Below are 21735 nucleotides of genomic sequence, written 5' to 3' on the forward strand. Positions count from 1 at the left end.
CCCCCCCCCCTGCCACTCAAACCTCCAACTCCCAGAAGGGAAGCACAGTGTCAGTGAAGGAGTCCTGGGCCAGCAAACATGCCCAGTGCACCAAAGCCTGTTGAGAACAAGCAACGCCCAGGCACACTCCACTCCCCTCCCAAACCATCCCTGTGGAGACTGAGCTGCAGGTGAAGAACCAGCTGCAGGCTCAGCCAGGGGCAGGGTCATGGCTCTTCTGAGCCATGTCAGAGGACATGGCTCAGAAGAAAGAGGAGAAGTCGCTCTCCATCTCCTGCAGTAACCTCAAAGCTCTAACTTTGATCCCCACCAAATATGAGCTCCATATAGCACAAGCTCAACAGCATCTCCCACCCAAACCTGCCATTGCCAGAGGTTTGCTTGGAAAGATATGGAGCAGGATTCAGTTCATGTTTGGCGTCCTTGGGCCCATGGCAAGAGCAAACCTTACAAAGGAAAGGCCCTGCTTCTGACCTTGTCTGAGATGGGCCCCACTCAGACAGGGTAAGAGGCACCCTGGAGAGAACAACAGACAAAATTCTCTCTAAAAGTATTTTGTGTGCCTCCAAAATCTTGTATATAGCTGGACTTGGCAGTCCTGGCAAGCACCAGTACCACTGAGCTTCTGCTTGCACTAACCAGCATTTTGTAGTCAATCTGCTGCCGGATGAGCTTGTCCTCACTGAGGGAGTAGCGAGCCTCTCCTGTGATGGCATCAATGGGTCCCTTCTCCATCTGCTGCTTGATGGCACAGTAGAGCATGAAGAGTGGTTCCCCAGCACATTCCTATGGGACAGGGGTATGGAGGAGAGAGAGGAGTTAGAAGGTGCCAGGCACCAGCTTTGCCTTTCAAGAACCACCACCATGTCAGAAGTCTCCTGTGGCCCTGTACCATCAGTCCCCACACATGGCATTATAAAAAGTCTTCATCCCTTGCTCAAGACTGCAAGGAGTGAAGTCCATGGTAAAATTCATCCTGTGAAGGAACTCACTGTCTCCTTCCAAACCCACTGGAAGTTGTTTGTCTATCAACCTCAGATACCCAGGGCTTCCAGACACTTCTGGGTGAATTCTGCTCATTCTGCAAGCCAAAGATGAGCTAAAAATGGTAAATTCGGGTCTACTAAAGAGTAGATTGAATCTGGGTACCTTGAGTATGGGATACAGCCTGTCTTTTGAGCTGCTCCAGACAAGAGAAGCACCTGAGGACTGGAAAAGGCACACTGCAGTGGGACAGTCTGGGGGCTCTTGCCCAGATATTACAATGCAGTTCTGACACCTGCCAGGAGCCCAGTCTCACATGAGAGAAGGTCAAAGGAGGGTTCTCCAAATGACAGCTGGGCACAGCCAGCCAGACCCACTGGAAAGGAAAAGCAAGGGAGTAACCCACAGACAACCCTACCCTGAGTCTCCAGGTGATGGAGGGGACCAGGCAATGAGGTTTCCTGCAGTTAAACCTTTTGCCACCTACGCCTCTCCACTGCCAAGGCCTTGCAGTCAGAGCCAGCTTTAGCTACCACACAGAGCCACATCAGCATCTATCTCATATATGTGAGGAGGGAAAGGGAAACTGGACCAGACACTTCCCCCCAAAACATGCTGGATGCTGGATTCAGAAACACTAAAAGACCTGCCAAGGCTGGAATCACCAACCAGCCTGGGGCCAGGATTTGGCATAGCAGGACTGGGAGTGGACACCCGTTCATAACCCAGGGCCCAAACATGTCCCCTGAGCTGCATGCAATGAGCCCTTGCAGATAAAGGCATTAGCCCTAAGGGAGAAAAAAGGGAGCAGAGAGGATGGAGAGAAGTCCCAGCAGATTTTACCCCACTAGCCCTCATCCCTCCCTCCCGGCCGCCTCACAAATAAATTGTACTTTGGTGCAAAGTGCGGCTGCTCTCCCTGTCACCATATGCTGTTAGCATCTCGTTAGCATCTGCGGTAATTAAAGAGACAGCTGCTAACGAGCAGGAACAGGCATACATCATCCCCAGACCTTCCGACAACATGCCTGTCTTTGAAATTATGTTTCATTTGCAAACTTGGCTTCATTAAGTCAGCTTGGAAAAGTGAGAGACCCAAGTGGGTGCTAGGCTGCACATCACCGGCTGCCTGCAAGGCGAGGTTGGCTGCAGAGTGGTGAGAGCCCAGGGGTCCCAGGGCACCCCAAGCCTACCCCTCTGGTTCTGGTGGAAGGACTTAAATTCCCCTTTTTGGTTGCTTGCAAAAACTCCTTGTGAAAATTTCAAGTCTGTGGAAGTGGTATGGATGGAGGATGGCTTGGAGCGGGACTTCTTCTTCCATCTGCCATGGCTGCTACAGTCTCAGCCCACAGATTTCACCTCTCCAGTAAGGCATGGCTGCTGCCCCCACATCTGCAGTTCTGCACCCACCTCTAGGGATTCACACCAAGAGAGGTGGGCTCAGTCTTTCCTACACTGGCTTCTGTTCCTAGTGTGGATCCTACCCTTAAAATGCAACACTTCACTCCCAGCCTCACTGTCCCCACTGGCTCTTGAACACCGGGGCCAAGGTGCTGCTGTGGGTCACAGCTCACTGGGACAATGCAGATGAGGATGGTTTAGGGATCATCTTTGACAGAGACTGACAAAATGAACAGGAATCAAAGAAGCCAATGATGGGCAGTTCACCTGGAATGAACCCCATCCAGTGAAATACAGAAGGAGACCACTGAGATGTGGCCAGGTGGTCCCTCAGGTTGATGAAGGCAGCCTGTTCCCCAAATGTGACGGTGCCCACCCTGCCAGCCCTTATGCAGTTTGCTCACTGCTGGGGACCTGACTGAGGGGAGCTCTGGGGGCTCTCCATGTGAGCCGAGCTGGAGCAGGGCAGCTGCAGACACCCTGTGCATGCCCATGTTGATATGTTGGGAGCAGGCTGAGACAAGCCAGCTAATTCCCAAACTGTCTTACTGACTAGATCTAGCTCATCAGGCACCTAATATTGTGCATTTTTCAGCACTTGTCTTGATTTATCCATCTCCCTTTCCCTGAGGTGTCTCATTAAGAGTCTGATAAATGCTACTACAGGGTCCTCCTGAAAGCGCCAGCCCTCGCTGGCTCCCCACGCTGCTGGGCCTGGGCATGAGGGGCTGTCCTGCGCCTGTCCCCATCTCTTACCCACTGTATCTTGCTCTGCTCAGGGCAGGTTTGCTGAGAGCTGACCCAGTAGCTGGGCACGTGGCTGTCTGCCTCATTTACATGCACAATTACTGCAGTTTGGGGCACTTTCCCTGCTGGCAAGCTGTCCGTTGTGATACTCTTCATCTACTGCACAGCCCTCTCCTGCTGTTGCTGCCACCTGCGATCCTCTGTGTCCAGAGACAGGTGAGAACAGCCTCGTGGGTCTCCTCTGGTGGGACCAACCCAGAAGAGGGCATGAGCACACCCTCAAGTCTCTTCCACTTTAACTCAAGTGACTCAAGGAGTGGAGTTTCAACCACTTCCCAAGGAGATGAATCCCAGTGTAACAAATTTCACAGCCAGCAAGTCCATCCAGGGCTCTATGTATGTTTCTCTTGTAATGGTGCACCTAGATTAGACCTTTCTCCTGCTGCTACCACCCAGACACTGGAGGTGTTTTCCCATGTCTAAGTCATGGTGTAGCCAAGGACTTTTCTATAAAGAGGCATTGCCCTGGTTCCACCATCCCCACACCTCTCACCTGCTACTCCTCATCCTCAGACCTGCTCCACAACTGGTAATGTTCCCACAAACCTTTCTGAAGGGGGTCAAGGACAGATGCAGGACACTGATGGTGCATGAGCTAATCCAAAGTAGCTTCTGAGCATGGCCCAGTCCAGCCAGGGACAGGTCAAGGATGTCAGGTCACACACACAAATACAATGTCCCCAAACTCTGCTGTGGGTGTTCATAGGCTGTGCACTGCACTTTGCTCAGCCAAAGCATAACCCTGTCCACTTCAAAGAGCCTTGGAGGAGTTTATCCATATGAAGAGCTACTCCTGCCTGTCCCACCAAGTTCACAGAGCCAAAGAGCCTTCTGCCAGTGTTCTACTCAATCCCACTGGGTACTGCTGATGCAAAAGGGCCCTGCTGGACAAAGCCCTGGCACAAAGGGGTGGTGGGAGGTTTGACATCTCCCTATGACCAGCACAGCTCTTCTCCTCTCCCACCCCTGGCAAGCAATCTCCAGCATCTAGATAGATTTTTATAGATACAGGCTATTCCTCGACAGAGGCAAACAGCCAAGTGCATGTAAGTGATATTATAAATCACCTCTCGTTGACGATCACTTGAGTTCTGCTGAGACTCCTGCTCGCTCTCATCTCTTGGCTGGAAATAGTTCAAACCCTCTTTGTCTTAATGAGGGATGAAATCCCACAAAAACAGCAGTGTGCCACCCAGTCTCACTGCACCAACACCAGGCAGCATCCCAAGAAACAGCCCTGCTGCCTGACAAACCAGCGGCAGGATCACAGGCATCCTTCACCCATTGGAGTCATCCCAAAGCTGCAGCAGGACTGAGCCTGGGGTCCATGCACTGGAGCTGCTGCTGTGTAATCTGCATGGAAACTGGTGCAGCTGTGGCAGGTGGAAGCACTGGTGCTGATGGAATAAATGTTCTCAATATGGGTAGATGCACCAGTGCTAAAAACAGAGTTTACACTGTGGTGTCCTCTTCTCCTGCCCCAATGAAATTGGAAACAGGTGAATAAAAGCTAAAAGGCTCTGCAGCCTCATGCAGGTGCAGTTCAGAGCTCTGTCCCTGGCTGTCAACAAGCCCCTCAAGGCATCCATCCCACCAGGGCACCTTTGTCAAGGGAAGCAGCAGCAGAAGTGGAGATGCCTGAAGGAAACAATTCCCCTACCACAGAGCCTCAGTGCTGAAGAGATGAAGGAAAAGCAGCAGCATTACATGAAGAGTGCAACTCATCAAACTACAACCCAAAGAGGCAGAAACAGCCCCGATCACAGCCATGTCTGCAGAAAGATCAGTTCTCGGGGCTTTTTCCTCCTGAGTTACACAAGCAAAGGCAAGAAGAGAGGAATGGGGACCACTCCAAAACTCAGCTGAGTTGCTTCAGATTTATCTTTCCTCAGGGCACCATTATTAAAATCTCAAACCCAATATATATTAAGCAATCCCAATCTGGATTTCATTTCCCAATCTCAGCTATTTCCCAAAAAGGAGACCAGAATCACATCTCAGAAAACCAGGATGAAAACAGAGATCTGGGAAGCAATCTCTGCTCTGGGAGGGAGAAGCAATGCTCAGAAGCATGTCAGCCTGGGCTTTGGGTAGCATGCTACCTGGCCCAGTGAAGCAGGAACCACCTCCCTGTCCACACAGGGTTGCCATCCCTTCCCCAGCTCACCTTCAGAAACTTGTACAGCAGAAAGGTGAACCAATTTGTCAGCATCTTCTCTGCCACCGACTCCGTCCTGTAGGGAAGGTAGAGAGCAAAGCCATCAGCACAGAATATTAAAGGTCTCTGATCTCACCCATTGCCAGCTCACCCTCAGACTGTAGCTAAATTATTTTTGGCTTTAAAAGGCTTCATCTGGAAAGGAGGCTCAAAGCAAGGGGCACGAGCAGGCAGCACAAGCTCTGCTGGAAAGCCTGCCCATCAGCACTCCCCAGGAGAGTGAAAAGCAAATTGGTCTCCAGCGTATTTGGAGAACTGCAACAAGCTCAACCTTGTCCCACTGGGAGTCTCACCAGGGGATGGATGAGAAGCTTTCTGCTTCTCCCTGGTACCTTCTACTTCAATGAACTTTGTTTCTTCTAAGTTGTCCCATTGGAAGCAGGCAGCTCTGTCCACAGGAGGATTGTATGAGGCACCTAAGCCAAGTACAATATCCCCAAATGTACCTCAAGCTCCCCAGATAAAGCCCAACCTGAAAGAAGGGCTGAGGTTGCAAGGCAAAGACACATGTAGCTGGAAGCCCCTTTCCCCACCTGGGAGCTGCTGTTGCCTTCTGCTCCGGCAGTGCACTCAGTACTGCCACTGCCCTATGCAGGCCACCAGTACTGGTGACATGGGACTCTCCTGCAACCCCTGAAGCAGCCCTTGATCTCTAAAGCATCAAAGTCCAGGGCCCATAGCAGAGCAAGAGGACAATGACCACCACCAGTCCACTGGTACATGGCCTTGGTTAAAGCCACAACCAGATTTAGGTCTGGAAACTTTGACCCAAATACATTTTTGATCAAACTTATCCTCATCAGCTTAAAACAAGGGGATTAAAGAAGGAGGGAGTAAGAGCAGTGGTTGGAAACTTAACCTGTTTTCCTTGTACTTTTGGAACACAGACACTGTGCCAGGCTTGGAATTTAACCCTTCCATGCCTGCATGGTGAAGTTTAGGGTTGCTGTCTGTCTCCTTGGAGTGGGGTGGTGATGTAGGAGTTTGCAAGTGTACACTGCTGCACTCACTTGCTCCAAAAGAAATTTAAAAATGGAGCTGTGCCTTTCAGCTTTTGGATATACACTCCAAAGCTGCCTTGAGAAAATCTATATATTACCCCTAGTTTCCTAAAGCACAATTCAAATCCAGATGCAAAAGCAGCATAGCAGGGAAGGCCCAGGGAGTTGCCTGTGTCTGCTGGGGACCATGCACAAAAGGGAGAGCAGGATCCCTCAGGATGGGTGTGAAATGTGTGAATAGAATGAGGGACCTCGTGGTGCTGGTATTGCAGCCAGGATGTGCCACACCAGCAGAGAGAGAGGGACAAGGACCTGAGGGTGACACCAGACCCTGGTGAACCCTGCAGCCCTACAGGTGCAGCTTAACATGCCTGGCTCTGCAACACACCTTATCTCTCTGCCATAAGATTAAAACTCCCTTAACATGTTCATTATTTTTAACATGGCCTTCACTCCTAAAATCTCCAGCTTATCCACCCATTAATTATCAGATCAGCCACTTGCAAATGCAGATGGCCCTGAAAGCACAGGCAATACTAATAACCTCAGGGACATGGCTGCATTCCTCTTGCCCCAGGGAAACAAACACAAATGGTTGACTCAAGAAACAAAATCCGAAGGAACCAAAATGTTAGAGCCACCAGAAGGAGTCCCACTGCCCAATTCCAAGCACTGCCTAACCAAAATGTCATGCCCAGCAGATGGGCCAGGAGCAGTTCCCAAAGACCAGATGGCTGGGGCAGAAAATCCACTTTCCCAGAGTTTATTCAAGCTGACTCAGTGTCATATGGTCCCTTCCAAGGTTTTCTCTTGTGCTAATGGGGCTTAGCCCTTTTTGCCCTCCCTGGAACAGCACAGCCCTACTTAAAACATTTGAGGACAGCATTTCTTGAGCCTTCAGGGAAGGGAAGGCTTCATGCCCCCACCAGGAAAGAATAATCCACGACAGGGAACAAAAAAGGGAGAAGGGACATGGAGAAAAAGCCAAGGGAGAAGTGGACTGCAGCTATTCAGCAGACATCCTCCCTGGCCCTAGAAAGGACCTGACAAGACCATAATGCTTATCTGAAGTGCCACTACTCAGGCTCTGGAGGATGTTTGTCTTTATCCATGATAGAGCCAGATGCCACAGCAATGGGGGGATTATTCAACAACCAAATAAATAAGTAACAGTTCTCCCCACTTAGATCAATGCTAATCCAGTTGCCCTGGGCAGTAAGCACACTCTCACACCCAACAGCAAGGCTAATCAAACAGATAGAGAAGCACAGCTCTCTGCACCGTGGCTTCAAGAACAGTCTCTTTGTTAAATATCACTCAGGGAGGAACAAGCAAGGTGCAGGCCAGGGGACTTATCCCTGTCCTAACTGCAGTGGCCCTCGAGCACTGTGGCTGGGGACTGGCAGTCTTTGGGCACTGTGCTGCTGCCATGGCTCAGTCACTGCTGCTGCCAGCCTCCTCGTGATGCCTTTTATTTATATTTTATTGATTTACTTCAGAAGCTGGAAATGCATTCTAAATATTTCAGTGAAACCTGGTGTTCTGGAGGAACGATTGGAAGAGAAGAGCCTAAGAATGCAGTCAGGGGACAGGGATGGGGAACAGCGGTTGGCACATCCAAGACACACCCCACTCCCAGACAGCCATCATCAGCACAACACACCCCCTCTGACACATGCTAATGAGACATTAAGGGCATCCTTGTAATGTGATAAATGAAGCAGAGAGAGTAAGAAAGCAACGTGCCTAACGAGATGGGCAACCTGGATGTAACTGGGACCAGCCACATTTGGGTCTTCTCCAGGTGTTTCCCCAGGGCCAAGCATACAAAACCTGACAGGCTTTGTCCAGTCTGGCCATGCCATGAACATCAGTTTATGTTTGAAAGATGCCCTGGGTATCTAGAGCCTTTCTGGTGACGTGCCAGCCCTGTGCCTCTCAGCCATCCTTGCAGCTCTTCCAAAGGCTGGTGGCACCAGGCTGCTGGATGTCAGCATGGGGAGGCACCACATGGCATGCAAAGGGAGAAGATGGCACCAAGGGCCTCGAGCTGAACCAGTGGAGCTTATTAATAGTTTTTGTTCAGGACTTGGTGTATCTTTCAATATTCATCAGCCCATGATGAAGGAGAGCTCAGAGCTATCGTTAAATATTGATGGGGCAGGCAGACTCACGCAGGGCTTGGCAGGCTGCCTCCTGCTTGCACTTCCCCTGGCCCGGAGAGACTCCCAGCTCGCAGAGATCTGAGTGACTTTCCCAGGAAAACCCCCATGTGACTGGCAAGGCAGGTAAGCCCTGAGGAGACAGCAGGGAAGGGAGGACTGCCTGCTGCCAGCCACAGAGGCACCAGGCAAGGTAAGAGCTGCCCCACATGCCAAGTGATGTGGGGAACCACCTGGTCACCTCCCCTTCTCCAGGTGACCTACAGCAACACACCACAGTGCCTGGCACCAGCATGTACCCTACCTGCACCAGCCTGGCCAGCACCTTGCTGTCTCCTTCCCAGGCAGCACGAGCCCACACAGGCCAAACTGGAGTGAGAACATCCCACGGGTGCTCAAACTGGAGTGAGAACATCCCACAGGTGCTCCTGAGCTGGCTGGGGCCAGGTAGTCCCACATCCCTCTCATACTTTGAAACAGACAAGCAAGGAAATGCTTGACCACAGACTCAGTGCTCTCACTGCCACAGCCAACACCAAAGCCATCACTGGTGGCATCCCCAAAGGACACCAGCTCATGGCACTGTGCTCAGAAGTGTCTGGGCACTGCCCCACAGCTCCAGCCTCTCAGGGGGACACTCACCTCCGCAAAAGCAGCTTGGGGTGGTTCTTGCTCTCCAAGTTCTTCTCAATGAGGTCGGAGAGGAGCTGTTTCAGCACCCCTGTGGCATACTCCATCTCTCCCTGCAGCGCTGTCATGATGAGCGAGGCCACGTTGCCGCGGTCCCGCATGGAGAAGCTCCGCTGGGCCTCCAGAGTACGGATGAAGGTCAGCAAGAAGTGCTTCTTGTTCAGGAGCTGACCAAAGAGGGTCAAGGACTTCTCCACATTAGCCTGGACCTGCAAGGATAGAGCAAAGCTGAGAGACAGGAATGATAGGGATGATAGTGATGAGAAGGTGGCTGGACAGAACCACACCCTGAATTCACTCTCAATCCCACAAAATGAAATTATGAAAAAGGGTCAAAAAGCAGCTGGACTAGGTCTATCCCTACTACCAAGCTTCCCCTCTGGCAATCAGTCTCAGTTCCTCCACAAGAGTTATCTAGTTTGTAAAATCCCATCATGAGGTTAACACAGTCTCAGGGCATCAGTGTATATGTATGTCTGTATAGACACACCCTTCCACACAAAGACTCTCTCCCACTTGTGTGCAGACACATAAACACACTTCCCTCCCATAAACAAACATTCCTTTTCTCCCAAGCACACACACAAATTATCATTTTCAATTTCAGCTAACAAGCAGCTCAATTCCCACCCAAGTCACTGCAACATGTGCTTTGGGTATTACATAGAAAGCAAATAAAGCCACAACCCCGAGCTCCACGAGCAGCAAACCCGCCTGGTTTGGAGGGATGGATTTCAGATAGGGAAATAATAGCAGAAATCTGTCTCTGTCCCACTGCAGACACACCCTATAAAAGTCCCTGTACTCATGAGACATTTGAAGTTGTATTTCTGGCCATGTTTGGCCATGTAGGACCCAGCAGGGATTGGTCTTGGATGCTTTCACACCTGCATTGCCATCAGCAGCCCAGGTCTGGCTAGCCGTGACCACATTTGTTATCAGAAATGAGTATTTTTACAACACTCCATTTTCCCTTTAGAAAAGATGGTTTCCTCTGAATAAAAGCCTTCCTGTGATAAAACATCCATTTTTTCAGTTTTTTTCTTTAATTCCCCCCCTTGTCTTCCTGATTGGGAGAATAAGCATTAAATTTCGCTTCATGTCGGTATTTGGAGACAAAACAACACTTTTCATTTCAAAACACCAACTCAAAATGAAGAACAGAGTTTTGACACATCAAATCATTTCACTTCAATCAAAACTTTGGATTGGTGCTCTTCAGTTCAGTGAAATTCCTCACAGTTGTAACTTCCCTCTCCAAAATACTATTTCCTGCTTCCCACCAAGTCCCTGTCAATTCCAAGGCCCCATGTTCAACTTGCTGATCATTAGCAGAAATAAATGAACAATACTGAGTTAAATATTTAATCAGGCTTAAATTCTCATAAAGCAGCCAGCCTGCCCCTAAAGCCTGCAGAGGAAGGGAGCTGGTACCGGTGCTCACTGTGGATTAGCATGTGCGTGAGCAAGCTTCCTTCCGTCACTTGCAATAGCTAATGTTACACTCTGAGTAAAGAGACAAATAAAAGCAAACCTGATTAAATTATATGAAGCTTACACAACTCTAGTTGCTTTATTTAATCTCTTTTGGGGATTTTTTTTCCCCTTCGCAAATTGAACCCCTTGCTTCCCAGGCCAGGCTGAGCTGGTGTGCTCTCTCAGGCAGGATGTTTTGGGTTAGGAGCTGGAAATGGACAAAGTCTATCCAGTCTGCCACACCAAATGCAAAATTCCTCCTCTGATACCCTTTTTGATACCCTTTCCACTTTCCCTCTTTAGGGAAATTCTTTAAGAGCAAGAGCAGAGGTGAGAGGAGAGCCAGGCATCTGCACAGACAGGAAGGGCTGTGCCCCAGGGAGACCTACATGCCTGCTTTGGCTCTGAGCATCCGGAAACCTGAGCTGCAAGGGGAAATCCATGGAAACAGGGTCCCCACCACCCTCCAGAGCTGGGATTAGGGGCTGGGGAAACAGAGCAGGCAGAGGGCCAGGGCCCACGCCGTAGCCATGCTGGTGTACAACACCAGCACGTGCACTTGCAGTTGGTAAGAGCTTGTTGTGTTGTAATTAGTGACCGTGCATCTTGCACCAGGGCCAATTACTTCTCCTAAATACATTGTGAAGCCCACGTCGACATTAATTACTGTGCTGGGTCAGCAGTAAGGGGAAGCGAAGGTCACCCCCCTCCTTCCTCTTGTAATCAAGAGTGGCCTCAGCAGCCCAGCACACAAGAGGCAATTGCTATGCAATTGCATGCACTAAATTATACAGAGGTGGGGAGGACAGGAGAAGAGAAGGAGCTGGTTTGGGGAGCAGAGGAAGGATGCCAAGGATGGGTTCTGCATGGGGAAATGGAGCCAAGCAAGCAGGCGATGTCAGACAACCCTGCTAAAAACAAGCGACCAGTCAGGCATCAAACAAACCCAATTGAATAAAGCAAGTGCTGTAGAAAATGACAGCAGCAATGATATTAATATAAATATTGATATTAATGTCAGAGAATGCAGTAACCATTTGGCAGCCAGTCCACATCCGCGCCGGCTGCCACGTGGAGAGATGCACCACGCCGGGCCAGCATCCAACCAAAGCATCTCTCCAGCCCTGGGGCACAGGGGCTCGTGCAGGGGACTGTGCAGGAGCACATCCCCAGTGTGAAACACTACAGAGACAGACAGACAGACCCACACCTCCATCTCTTTCAACACAGGGTGGTCTTCTATCCCCGGGAAGAGAACCCGCATGGCGTAGGTGCGGTAATCCAGAAAGGGGATGCCAGCCCCATCCAGGTCATTGGTCAGCTCGTTGATGTCTGTCTGCAGCTCAGCAAAGGCTAGGGAGGGAAAAGCAGAATTAAACAACACATCCTGGAGTCTCGGCACACAGCGTTGGCACTCAGCCCCTCATCACACCCCCAGCACCCCACGGGTGGACCCTCCCCACGGCATGAATATTCTCAGCATTCCTCTTCCTGGCAGGCTGTGATTGCTGTCCCCATGTCACAGATGGAGAAATTGAGCTGCAGAGTGTCGGGATGACATCTCCGGAATAAATGAAGTGGCAGATTTGGGAACAGAACTGCCAGGTCTCAGGGGGGTCAAATCCCCCCTGCCCAGCACTTGCAGCCTCCCAGGGATGCTGGGGGCAGGGAGGAAAAGCAAGGTTTGAACAAAAACAGAGCTTCTTGGGGAAAATGTTAGCCTAAATCACAAGACTGCCCTCATTTCTTTTTGACCTAAATACTACTTGAGAGAAGACCATGAACACACCCACCCTGGAACCTCCTGATCCCAGCAGAGGCAGCTGTAACTCCCAGGGGAACATGATCCAGGGGGCTCCTGAACCTTTAATTGCACCTACAGGGAAAAGCTGATGGGAGAAGAGTCCTGGAAAGGCACCAGGGAAAGGGGTTGGGGTGGGGGGAGAAAACCCTCAGAAAAATCAAATTAACAGCACTTTAAAGGGAGCTGAAAGCCAGGCAGAGGACTGCAGGCTCGTCAGCCTGATGAGAAAAAACAAACCGTCAGCTTGAAAGGCGTGCTATCTTATCTGTAACTAGTGGGACTAGAAAAGAGAAAAGGCAGGGAAGAGATTGTGCCTTTTAATTAAAAGCAGATCCTTTTATCTGCCAGCTGTGGAAGACAAGACACCATCCCCTCCACCAGCTCCCTCCCCTCTCCCTGTCACCAGTGCCATCCACAGGCATGTGGAGGGATGGGGACTTAGGGGAGCAAAGGTTTGTCTTTCTTTCCCCTTTTTATTATCTTGTTTTCAGTGCCTGCTTCATTCACAGTGTCCGGGCTGCTTGTGGCTGTGGCTGGCAGGGTCGGGGCCTCTGGAGCCAGCTCAGGGGGATAATGGGCAATTAGGTTTTATCAGCAGTATCATACAAGGAATTCTGTCCAATTTCACAGCTTCTGTCTGTCACATAATGAGAGATCTACTGCCCACTCACAGGAAACCTTCGCTACCCTGCTTGCTCTCTTTTCTCCCACTTGGAGAAACGGAGGAGAACTTCTTAACTGGAAAAATCCCCAAATCCCTAAAATGAGTTCACTTCCACTGACAAAGCAGCTCTGCCCATTCCCATTCCCTTTCTGAAAGGCAGTAAGGAAAGGGTAGGAGCACGCTGAGCCTTGGAGCAGTAAGAAACACCCAAAGACCCCCATGCTGATGGCAAAGGGATCCCTCACCCTCCTTGCACTCCAGGGCCACCCGGGACTCCAGGTTGTCCATCTGCAGCTGGAGACGTTTCAGGGTGCGGTCAGCATCCCGGGACTTGCGCTTGTAGGCGATGAGGACGATGATGATGATGAGGAGGAGCAGGCCGCCGCCGCCGCCGATGCCGATGATGGCGGGCAGGGTGAGCAAGCTGTCCGAGTAGATCTGCAGCGTCCCTGGTGAGAACTCGAACCCTCCAGCCTTGATCTGCACCACAGCAGGGGAAAAATGGAGCTGCTGTCAGGGAATGTGTGCCACAGGGAGCCCTCCTTGCTGCGCCCACCGTGCTGGGAACTGGGGTGTGACTCCCAGCCCAGGGCAAACGCAGGCATGGCAGGAGCAGTGCGAGGCGCTTCGATGGCACGCAGCACACACCCTGCCGGTGCACGTGGAGCAGGCACAGAGTTTGATGTCTCATTCAGACAACATTACAGTAACAGATGGGATGTAAAGCAAGTTTCCCCACGGATGGGGAGCCTGGGGAGGACTGTGCTGGGTCCCTTTTAACATGGCAGAGTCCTGGAGCGTGAGCATTGCTGCACTACAACCCCACAAACAAAGGAGCCTGCCTTGCAGCATGTGCCAGCACTGAGGGGGAGAGGTGGGAATCCCCCCTGCCTTGCATCCAGCGCCAGCCAGGGCACAGTAACACCAAGCTGAGTGTGGGGGAGGGTGACAAAGTATTTGGCCTTACCAAACATGTAATTAGGAAGAGGGATGCCTAGGGAGCAGGAAGATGACTCCTGTGGAACGCTCTTGCACATACACCTATTATCTGGTCCTCATTCAAGGACGAGCACACAGCAGGGCTGGTGCTGGGATAAAGACTGACATTCTGAGACACGTGAGGCACAAGGAGCAAAGGCACCAATGTCAGCACTTACTGTGACTTTGTGCTGGCCAGTGAGGTTGGGGGACTCGCAGAGGAGCTGTGTCTCAGAGACCGTGAGGGTGCAGGGAGTGTCTCCGATCAGCACCGTGTAGTTGAGGCGGGAGTTACCAGCAGCTGGTGGGAGCAGGTTCCTGCCCTTTGAGGGGACAAGGAATGAGACTGTCAGTTCTCATGCAATGGGGAATGTTTAAAAAAACCCAGCACAGGGCAAAATCTTTGCTCCAGGAGAGACAAAATGCCACCTCCACAGAGGGACATGTCCCTACTTCTGCCCCCAGGCACAGACTCTTTACCTTGAGGATGAGGGGAGAGCTGGGCTTCAGCTCCAGCATCCCTGTGGGGCTGAGTGGCTCAAAGACAGGGTCTGGGTAGTAGACAAAATTGGTGGTGTTGATGATCAGCAGGGCCTGGACGTTATCCATGACAAAGCCGATCTCATCCGGGCGGTCGCCAAGCTCGGGAGGGCTCCGCACAGGGTTGTCAATGGAGGGAGCGTAGCACACCATGGTGGTGTCATTGTAGACAGTGCAGTTCTGCAGGAGACACAGAACGAGGTCAGACCCACTCCCAACAAGGTGGGCAGGATCAGACCCCACAAGGATCTCCTGAAAGCAGTGGCTCTGGACATAGGATTCAGATTTGGGATCTCCTGTTCTGTTCTATCAACAGGCATCACATCCCACCCCAGGGCAGAGACAGACTCCTGTCTGCAATGGATGTGCAAGGGGTGGCAGGCAAGATGTCACTGGGGATGGGCTCTTTCTTTGTCAATATCCAATAGATATCCCACAAACCTCCCACTATTTTGAATGCTGAGATTTCAACCCTCTCCTGAAAGCACCTGGCTGGAGGCTCTGCAGAGAGATTGGTGCCTCTCATTGGGGCAGCAGCCCCTGGACCTCAGCCTCTCCAGACCATCACACCTGAAGGGCAAAGGGTGCACTTTCTGCCCTGTGTTGCACACAGACAGCATCCCTCCTCTTTGTGCTCTGCCCTCAGCCCCAGCCAGCACCACTTACATTCTCCCTTTCAGAGCTGCAGTACTTGGCCCGGATCCTGGGCTCTTTGATGGTGGCCAGGTTGGTGCCAGTCACAGTCAGCAATGTCCCACCACTAGAGACATGGAGACAGTGGGTTAGGAAAGGCAGCTTGGCACTGGATGCCCAGTTCTAGGAAGGAAGCAGCCATCATCTCCAGCCAGATGCCCATCTGCCCCAGCCTGGGTGAGACACCATGCCCCAGGTATCTCTTATCCCACCCATATGTTGCATGGCTGGCAGGACCTGGCCTGCATCAATGTGAAATCATTTCAGCTGACCCAAGGGCCAACTAGGGATATAAAACCTGGTGATTAACACTGACATCCCACCCTGTGTGCAGGTTTAGGGTCTAAAGATGGCTCCCAAGCTAAAGCCAACTAAGCATTCACAACAGGAAAGCATCCCAAGTACAAGCTCCTCTGCCACCCTTTCTTCATCACAGAGGCAGTGGGTGACAGGAGAGGCTGAACTCTGCCAGGTTTTCTCCATGATTTGGTGTTAAAAGCCCCGTGCTCCCAGAGACCTTGGCCATGCCTCTGGGGAGCTTGCTCCTCATCAACAGCCTGGGGAAGGTTTCCCTTGGCACTAGCTCTTAATGGATTCCTTCGCCTCCTCTCCAGCCAATTCAAGCCTTTTAGGAAAATATGTAAACATTTCAAAAAATCCCCCGATGGGAAATATTTTAATTTTATTTGCCGCCACCAAATGTCAAGCTGAAATTAAGCAGATCCAAAGCACTCTCTGCTTTGCCCCCTGCCAGGCTGAGCACTGTAGGCCAGGAGTTAGCAGGGCCCTGGTGCCAAGCCATTGCTCACACTCCTCTTGCCACATCTCTGGAGTGCAGCCTGGCAGTTATCACAGCACTGAGATGTGCCCATCAGGAGCAGGAAATCCATGTGGGAAACAGTCTCCCATTCATCCCACAAGCTCCTTGCAATTCACCTGTTGATGCTCCATTCAGGATCAATCTTCTGGATGGTGGGGTCCTCTGTGTAGTTGTACTTGACCTCTGGGTTGCTCAGCTCTGCCCGGTTGATGTTGATGAGGATGGGGGAGCCGCCGGGGGTGTGCCCTGGGGGGGTCCTGCAGCGAATCTCACGGGCGCTTCTCCTGGGGCAGAAACACACAACCTGTCAGTGCCCAGGCAGCCAGGCAGCCCCCTGCCCCAGCCCCTCTCCCTTTCTGAAACAGCTGCGGGGTGAAGAGAGAAAGGAGGAAAAAAAGAAAAAACCAAAAACCCAAGAAATGAAACAAAAGGCAGGCGGGAAAGACTGAGCAGCTCCTGAGCGTTCCCATCGTGCAGCGGCTGCAAACAGCAGCGATTAGGGCTGATAACCAGTAATTACCGCAGGAAAATATTTAAAGAGCCGCTCCATTATCATCCCTAATCTAAAAATTATCCACTTCATGCCTCAGGGCTTTGTGCTTTTAGAGAAAAATCTCTGTTCTTAGGGCTCTTCCTGCAGCCTCTGACACACAGAGGTTTCAAGAGGAGACACCTTTGGCCACCCAGGGGGTTTGGCCTCCCATGGTCTCTCCTGGCTTCCTAGCCCAGGCCTCTGGCTGCTGCTCTGTCTGGGGGTCCCACTGCCTTGGAAGGTGCCTGTTGCCCACCCTCCACCACCCTGTGTGCCCCTCACCATGAAAAAGCACAGGGCCGTCCCCCGATGGTCACAGAGACGTTGCTGCCAGCGTTGAGGTGGGTGCCTTCGATGGCAATCCAGGTGCCACCAGAGAGAGGGCCCCGGGCTGGGACAACACGGGAGAAAGTGGGCATCTGTCAAAGGAAAAGGGCATCCCTGGAGTCAGACAGGCTGGGAACTGAAATCCTTACCCCCAGGCAGCTTCAACCAGGTGACAGGGCCACAGAGGAGAGGGACCTGTGAGACAGCAGCAGTACTGAAGCCTGGCAGTGCCAGCAGGACAGTGGGGAGGCAGAGCAGTGGCAGCCTTGGAAAAATTCAATCATCATGACTCAATGCCTGACCAGAGAACCCCCACCTCCCCCTCAGGAAAATGATGGCAAATTTTCCAACTCAGCCAGAAAACCACCCAAAACCACCCAGCACCACCTCCCTTTCGAGGTGACAGACCTGTCCCCAGCATCGGGCTTACCACAAAGGTGAAGGTCTTGGGGGATATGGCCCGGTAGCTGGGCGTGCAGTCACGGATGCACACTTCTACCCGTGCCTCATGCACCTTGCTCTGGCTGGCATCTCCGATTTCACACACAATCCTAAGAGAGAACAGTAAGAAACTCTCAGTGTCCCGGCACCAAGACACTCCCTGTGCAAAGCAAAGGTCTCAGGCGCCAGCAGATCCACAAGAAACCAAGGCGGTGGCCCTCAGAGAAGCTTCCCTAAAGCCTTTGAGCCCTTCCCAGAGCAACCATAACCAGCACATACTTCCCTCCCAGTTCAGCTCTATGCCTTTTGCAGCCACAGGCAGCATTTGAACACCATCAGTGCTGTCCTAAGCCTCCTGAGGTGACCTGGAGCACACCCACCCCTCAGCAGGCACTTACTGCTCGGCGCTGATGTACTCGCTCTCGATGGGGATGCAGGCCACCTTGCCCACTCGCACACCCCAGCGAACATCCTCAAACTTCAGGCCCAGGTTCTCGCCAGTGATGGTCAGACGGGTCCCTCCTTGTCTGGGGCCAGTCTCAGGGAACAGCTAGGAGAGAGCATGGTCTGTCACCAGGATGCAGAGCCACAGGGATACCTTACTGAGGCAGGCTGCAGCCCAGGCAGCTGCAGGATGTGTGTCACAAGCAGCAAGGAGCAGACAGGTGATGAGAAATGCCAGCACATCTGTAAGCTGCCCACAGGGCAGGAAAGACCTCCCCAGCGACAGCTGTATCCACAAAATCCCCCCAGGAACTAGCCAGGAGACATCAGCTGTGTCCAAGCAGAGGGCGGGGATAGGGACACCCTCCTGCAGGCACAGCCATCTCCTAGGTGACAAGAACACAAGAGTTGGAGGAGACAGGGTAGCATCAGCTGAACCAGCAAGGAAGCGCCTGGATGTGCCTGGCTTTTGGCCAGGTCCCAGGTGCCCAGGGATGTGATTCCCATGTCCGAGATGTCCTCAAAGGAGAAAGTATCTCCAACAGGTTCCTGCAGAGGTGAAATGGCAGGTGGGGGGAAATGTGTTTCTCTTCCCCAGCAAACCCCTTGCTGAGGCCAGTTGGGAAGGGAGGGGACCTCAGCCCAGCACCATGCCTCATTTACCAGGATGATGCCCAATAAAGCAGACAGGTGTGGCCTGACAGACAGTGGCAGAATGAGGGATGAACAGAGGTGTGGGCCCTGTTCCAAGGTACATGGGGACACTGCCTCCAACCAGGCAATTACAGGCAGTTTTACATCAGTGATTGCTGGTCCCGAGGTCAGCGCCCACCTGCAGCACTGACTGGGATGAATGGCAGAGCTGCATGCCCTGAGTGGGCCTGGGGACACAGCTGGGTACCCAGTGACACAAAGACACAGCAGAGGAGAAGACAGCTGCAGGCAGCAGCAGAGGGAGAGGGCAATGCAGGCTGGGTCAGTCCAGGAAGAAATCCCAGCCTGACCCAGGGGAAGGGATGGTTCTATTGCAGGTGATGGCTGAGAGCAGCCTCTCCTCCCCTCTAGCACTGCCAGGCACCTCTGCCTGCACTAAACCCAGCTCCTGGACAGATTCAAGCCATGACCAAGCATGTGTAAGCTCTTTCCATTCTTGGCAAAGCTGGGCAGCTGTAGCCCTGGGGCCTGAGATGGATCCTCCTCCTCCTTGTGAAGGGCTCATTCCTGAACATCATCTCCACAGCAAGGAAAAGCAGATGAGCTGAGGGTGGGAAATATGCAGCAGTGGACACTGTCCATATCATCAACCCTGATGGACTGCATGGAGCCAGGGGCTGTTTCCACACAGTCCCACTACAGCCATTGCCTCTGGGGTTAACTTCTGTCCCTGGGCTGGTGACCTTCAGCACACACGAACTCAGAGAGGAGCACCCAGTCCCCTTCCACACAGGCATCCTGCAGGACACGTCCCAGGCCAGCATCAGAGGTAGGACTGGTGCCTGAACCCTGGGTCATGCCAAGGCAGTCACAGCTCACTATTTACACAGCAACGAAACCCTCTGGGGCTGTGGGGAACCACTGTTTGCCTAAAACTTGTTCAGCCCCTGCCCAAGTCTGGGATTGGAGCTCGTTCTAGCAGCTGCAGCCAGCAGCAGGTTGGGTCTTCCCCTTCAGAAAGCTCTGGTGGGAAGGCTGGCAGAAGAGGCTGTTTGTTTGGTGTTTCTAAATGAGTGTTAAAAGCTGCTCCTGCGTGTTCCAGCCTCCTCCTCCGCAGCAAAGCTGACAAGGGCCACGTGTTTGGGGAGGAAGGAGCCCAGGAACGAAATGACATCGTTGGCCACCCAGCACAGGGAGGTCACAGCTAAGCAAGGTGTGTGGGAGGGGGGGAGCTGCCAAGGAGAGCAATAGCTGCTCAACCCCCCTTTTCCCCTCTCCACCTCTGGACCCCTGGCCCCAACAAACAATGCTGCTTTTCTCCTAATTGGTTTCATAGGGTCCTTTTACATCAACAAGCAACCAGCTCCAGTGGATACAAGCAGTTGGCTTGCTCTCAGCTCTGGTGGCCACAGCACAGCCAGGAGGTGCAGAGGCCAAGGGGTACCCCCTTCCCAAGGGAAAGGATGTCACTCTGAGGGTCACAGTGAGCACTAGGCAAGACACCATAGAGGTTTGGAAGGGGCTTGTCCCCACCACTGAACAATGGGCAAATGATTCAAGGGTGAAGAATCATGGTCATCTCCCAGCCCAGCCCCACCACCATGAGGACACCTGCACTCTGGTGAGCTGGCCAGGAAGGAGCCTCCACCTCCTCATGAAACCACTGTAGGACACTCTTCTCCCCCATTGCCCTGTGCTGCCCTCTCTGCACTAAGCTTTCCTCTGGACCACTTGCAAGCATGCCCACAGCCCAGATGTGAGACTGGGGTAGTGGGAGGCAGCAGGCAGGCTACAGGAGCAGCATCACACCAACAACCACTGCACATCCACACTGCCTGCCACCTCCCAGGGCACTGACACAGAGCAGTGCCAAGGTCAAGCCTACCTGCTAACAGATGTGTTCCTGCTACACCTGCAATTACTGTAAAATCTCATAATGATTCAGGGTGGGAGAGCTGTTACCATCAGCTCTGGACCAACTGCTGTGACCAATGCTGGCCACCATCAGCTGCTGGGAAGCTGCTGTGAGTGGTGTGTGTGTGTAAATGCCTGAAGCCCTGGTCATCTGAACAAAAGAGGACCAGGGCACAGCCTACAGCGAGGCCATGACCTGCCCCACAGCATTCTCCACTCCCATCATCCCTAGGGGTCTGGATTTGGGGAGTTCAGCCTGAGCACTGTGGGAAGATGACAGGGAGCCCTGCAGCTCTGCACACAACTTCCATGTAGGGATGCAGGCCCTGAGGCTCAATCTCACTTTTTCAGGAATGGATCCTTTCTCCTGCCAGCACTCCACCAGCGCCAGGCAACTCTGCAGGCAGTACTTCTTGCAGGCAGGGATGTGCCCAGCAGGGCTGTTCCCCTCTCTCTCCCCATGGCTGCCACCCAGCACACTGCAGGGCCCATCCATGTGCACTGGGAAAAGCCAACACTCTCATTTCCAGCCTCCATCAGATAAGGCACTGAAACCCAAACAGATCAGATCCTGTGCTAAGACTCCAGTAATTAACACCTTCGAGGCCGGCCAGCCGTGGGTTAGCAGAAGGTATCCAGCTGAAATATCCACCAGTACCTCCTTGTGAACCTGGATCCCAGCCCAACAGGCATGTGAATATTAATATACACAATCATAAAAGCAAAGGTCATAAAAGCTGTCAGGGAACTGGGATGATGATGATGAACTGATGGCCCCAGTGCACATGGCAACATAGGAAGCAACCTAGAGCTTCCCTGGATCCCTCAGTCGTGTGCAGGACGGGTTGGAATTTTGCAAATGAGCCAGAAAGCCCAGTGCACAGGGGTGGTGGAGAGAGGATTTTAGCCTTGGAAATGAAACTGGTGACAAAAAACACTCAATTACTAAACACTGAGTAGATCTGACTGCTGTGAGCTGCCCGGAGAGCCCCATCTCCATATCCTATCAGGGTCCCTCGGCACAGGGTGTCCCACAAACCTTGGTGATTTTGGGGTCTGCACAGGATGCGGCACGTACCTTGGTGATTTTGGGGTTGGCACAGGGTGCAGGACGTACCTTGGTGATTTTGGGGTTGGCACAGGGTGCAGGACGTACCTTGGTGATTTTGGGGTTGGCACAGGGTG

The 21735-nt window shown here is 52.4% G+C and overlaps 1 protein-coding gene across 1 annotated transcript in view; it reads right to left on the reverse strand.

The window, feature by feature from the left end:
* PLXNA1 (plexin A1) overlaps positions 1-21735 on the reverse strand; it is a 98111-nt gene that overhangs the window by 11715 nt on the left and 64661 nt on the right. The window contains exons 12-24 of the mRNA XM_005420215.2: positions 21590-21620; positions 17937-18088; positions 17528-17648; positions 17053-17189; positions 16355-16522; positions 15392-15485; positions 14666-14905; positions 14365-14508; positions 13453-13687; positions 11950-12092; positions 9216-9472; positions 5360-5426; positions 640-786 (exon numbers count right to left, since the gene is read on the reverse strand). Coding sequence (XP_005420272.1) covers positions 640-786; positions 5360-5426; positions 9216-9472; positions 11950-12092; positions 13453-13687; positions 14365-14508; positions 14666-14905; positions 15392-15485; positions 16355-16522; positions 17053-17189; positions 17528-17648; positions 17937-18088; positions 21590-21620 — 1936 coding nt within the window. The remainder of the gene's footprint in view (positions 1-639; positions 787-5359; positions 5427-9215; positions 9473-11949; positions 12093-13452; positions 13688-14364; positions 14509-14665; positions 14906-15391; positions 15486-16354; positions 16523-17052; positions 17190-17527; positions 17649-17936; positions 18089-21589; positions 21621-21735) is intronic.

Source organism: Geospiza fortis, unplaced genomic scaffold (genome assembly GCF_000277835.1).
Source record: "Geospiza fortis unplaced genomic scaffold, GeoFor_1.0 scaffold70, whole genome shotgun sequence".
Classification (NCBI taxonomy): domain Eukaryota; kingdom Metazoa; phylum Chordata; class Aves; order Passeriformes; family Thraupidae; genus Geospiza; species Geospiza fortis.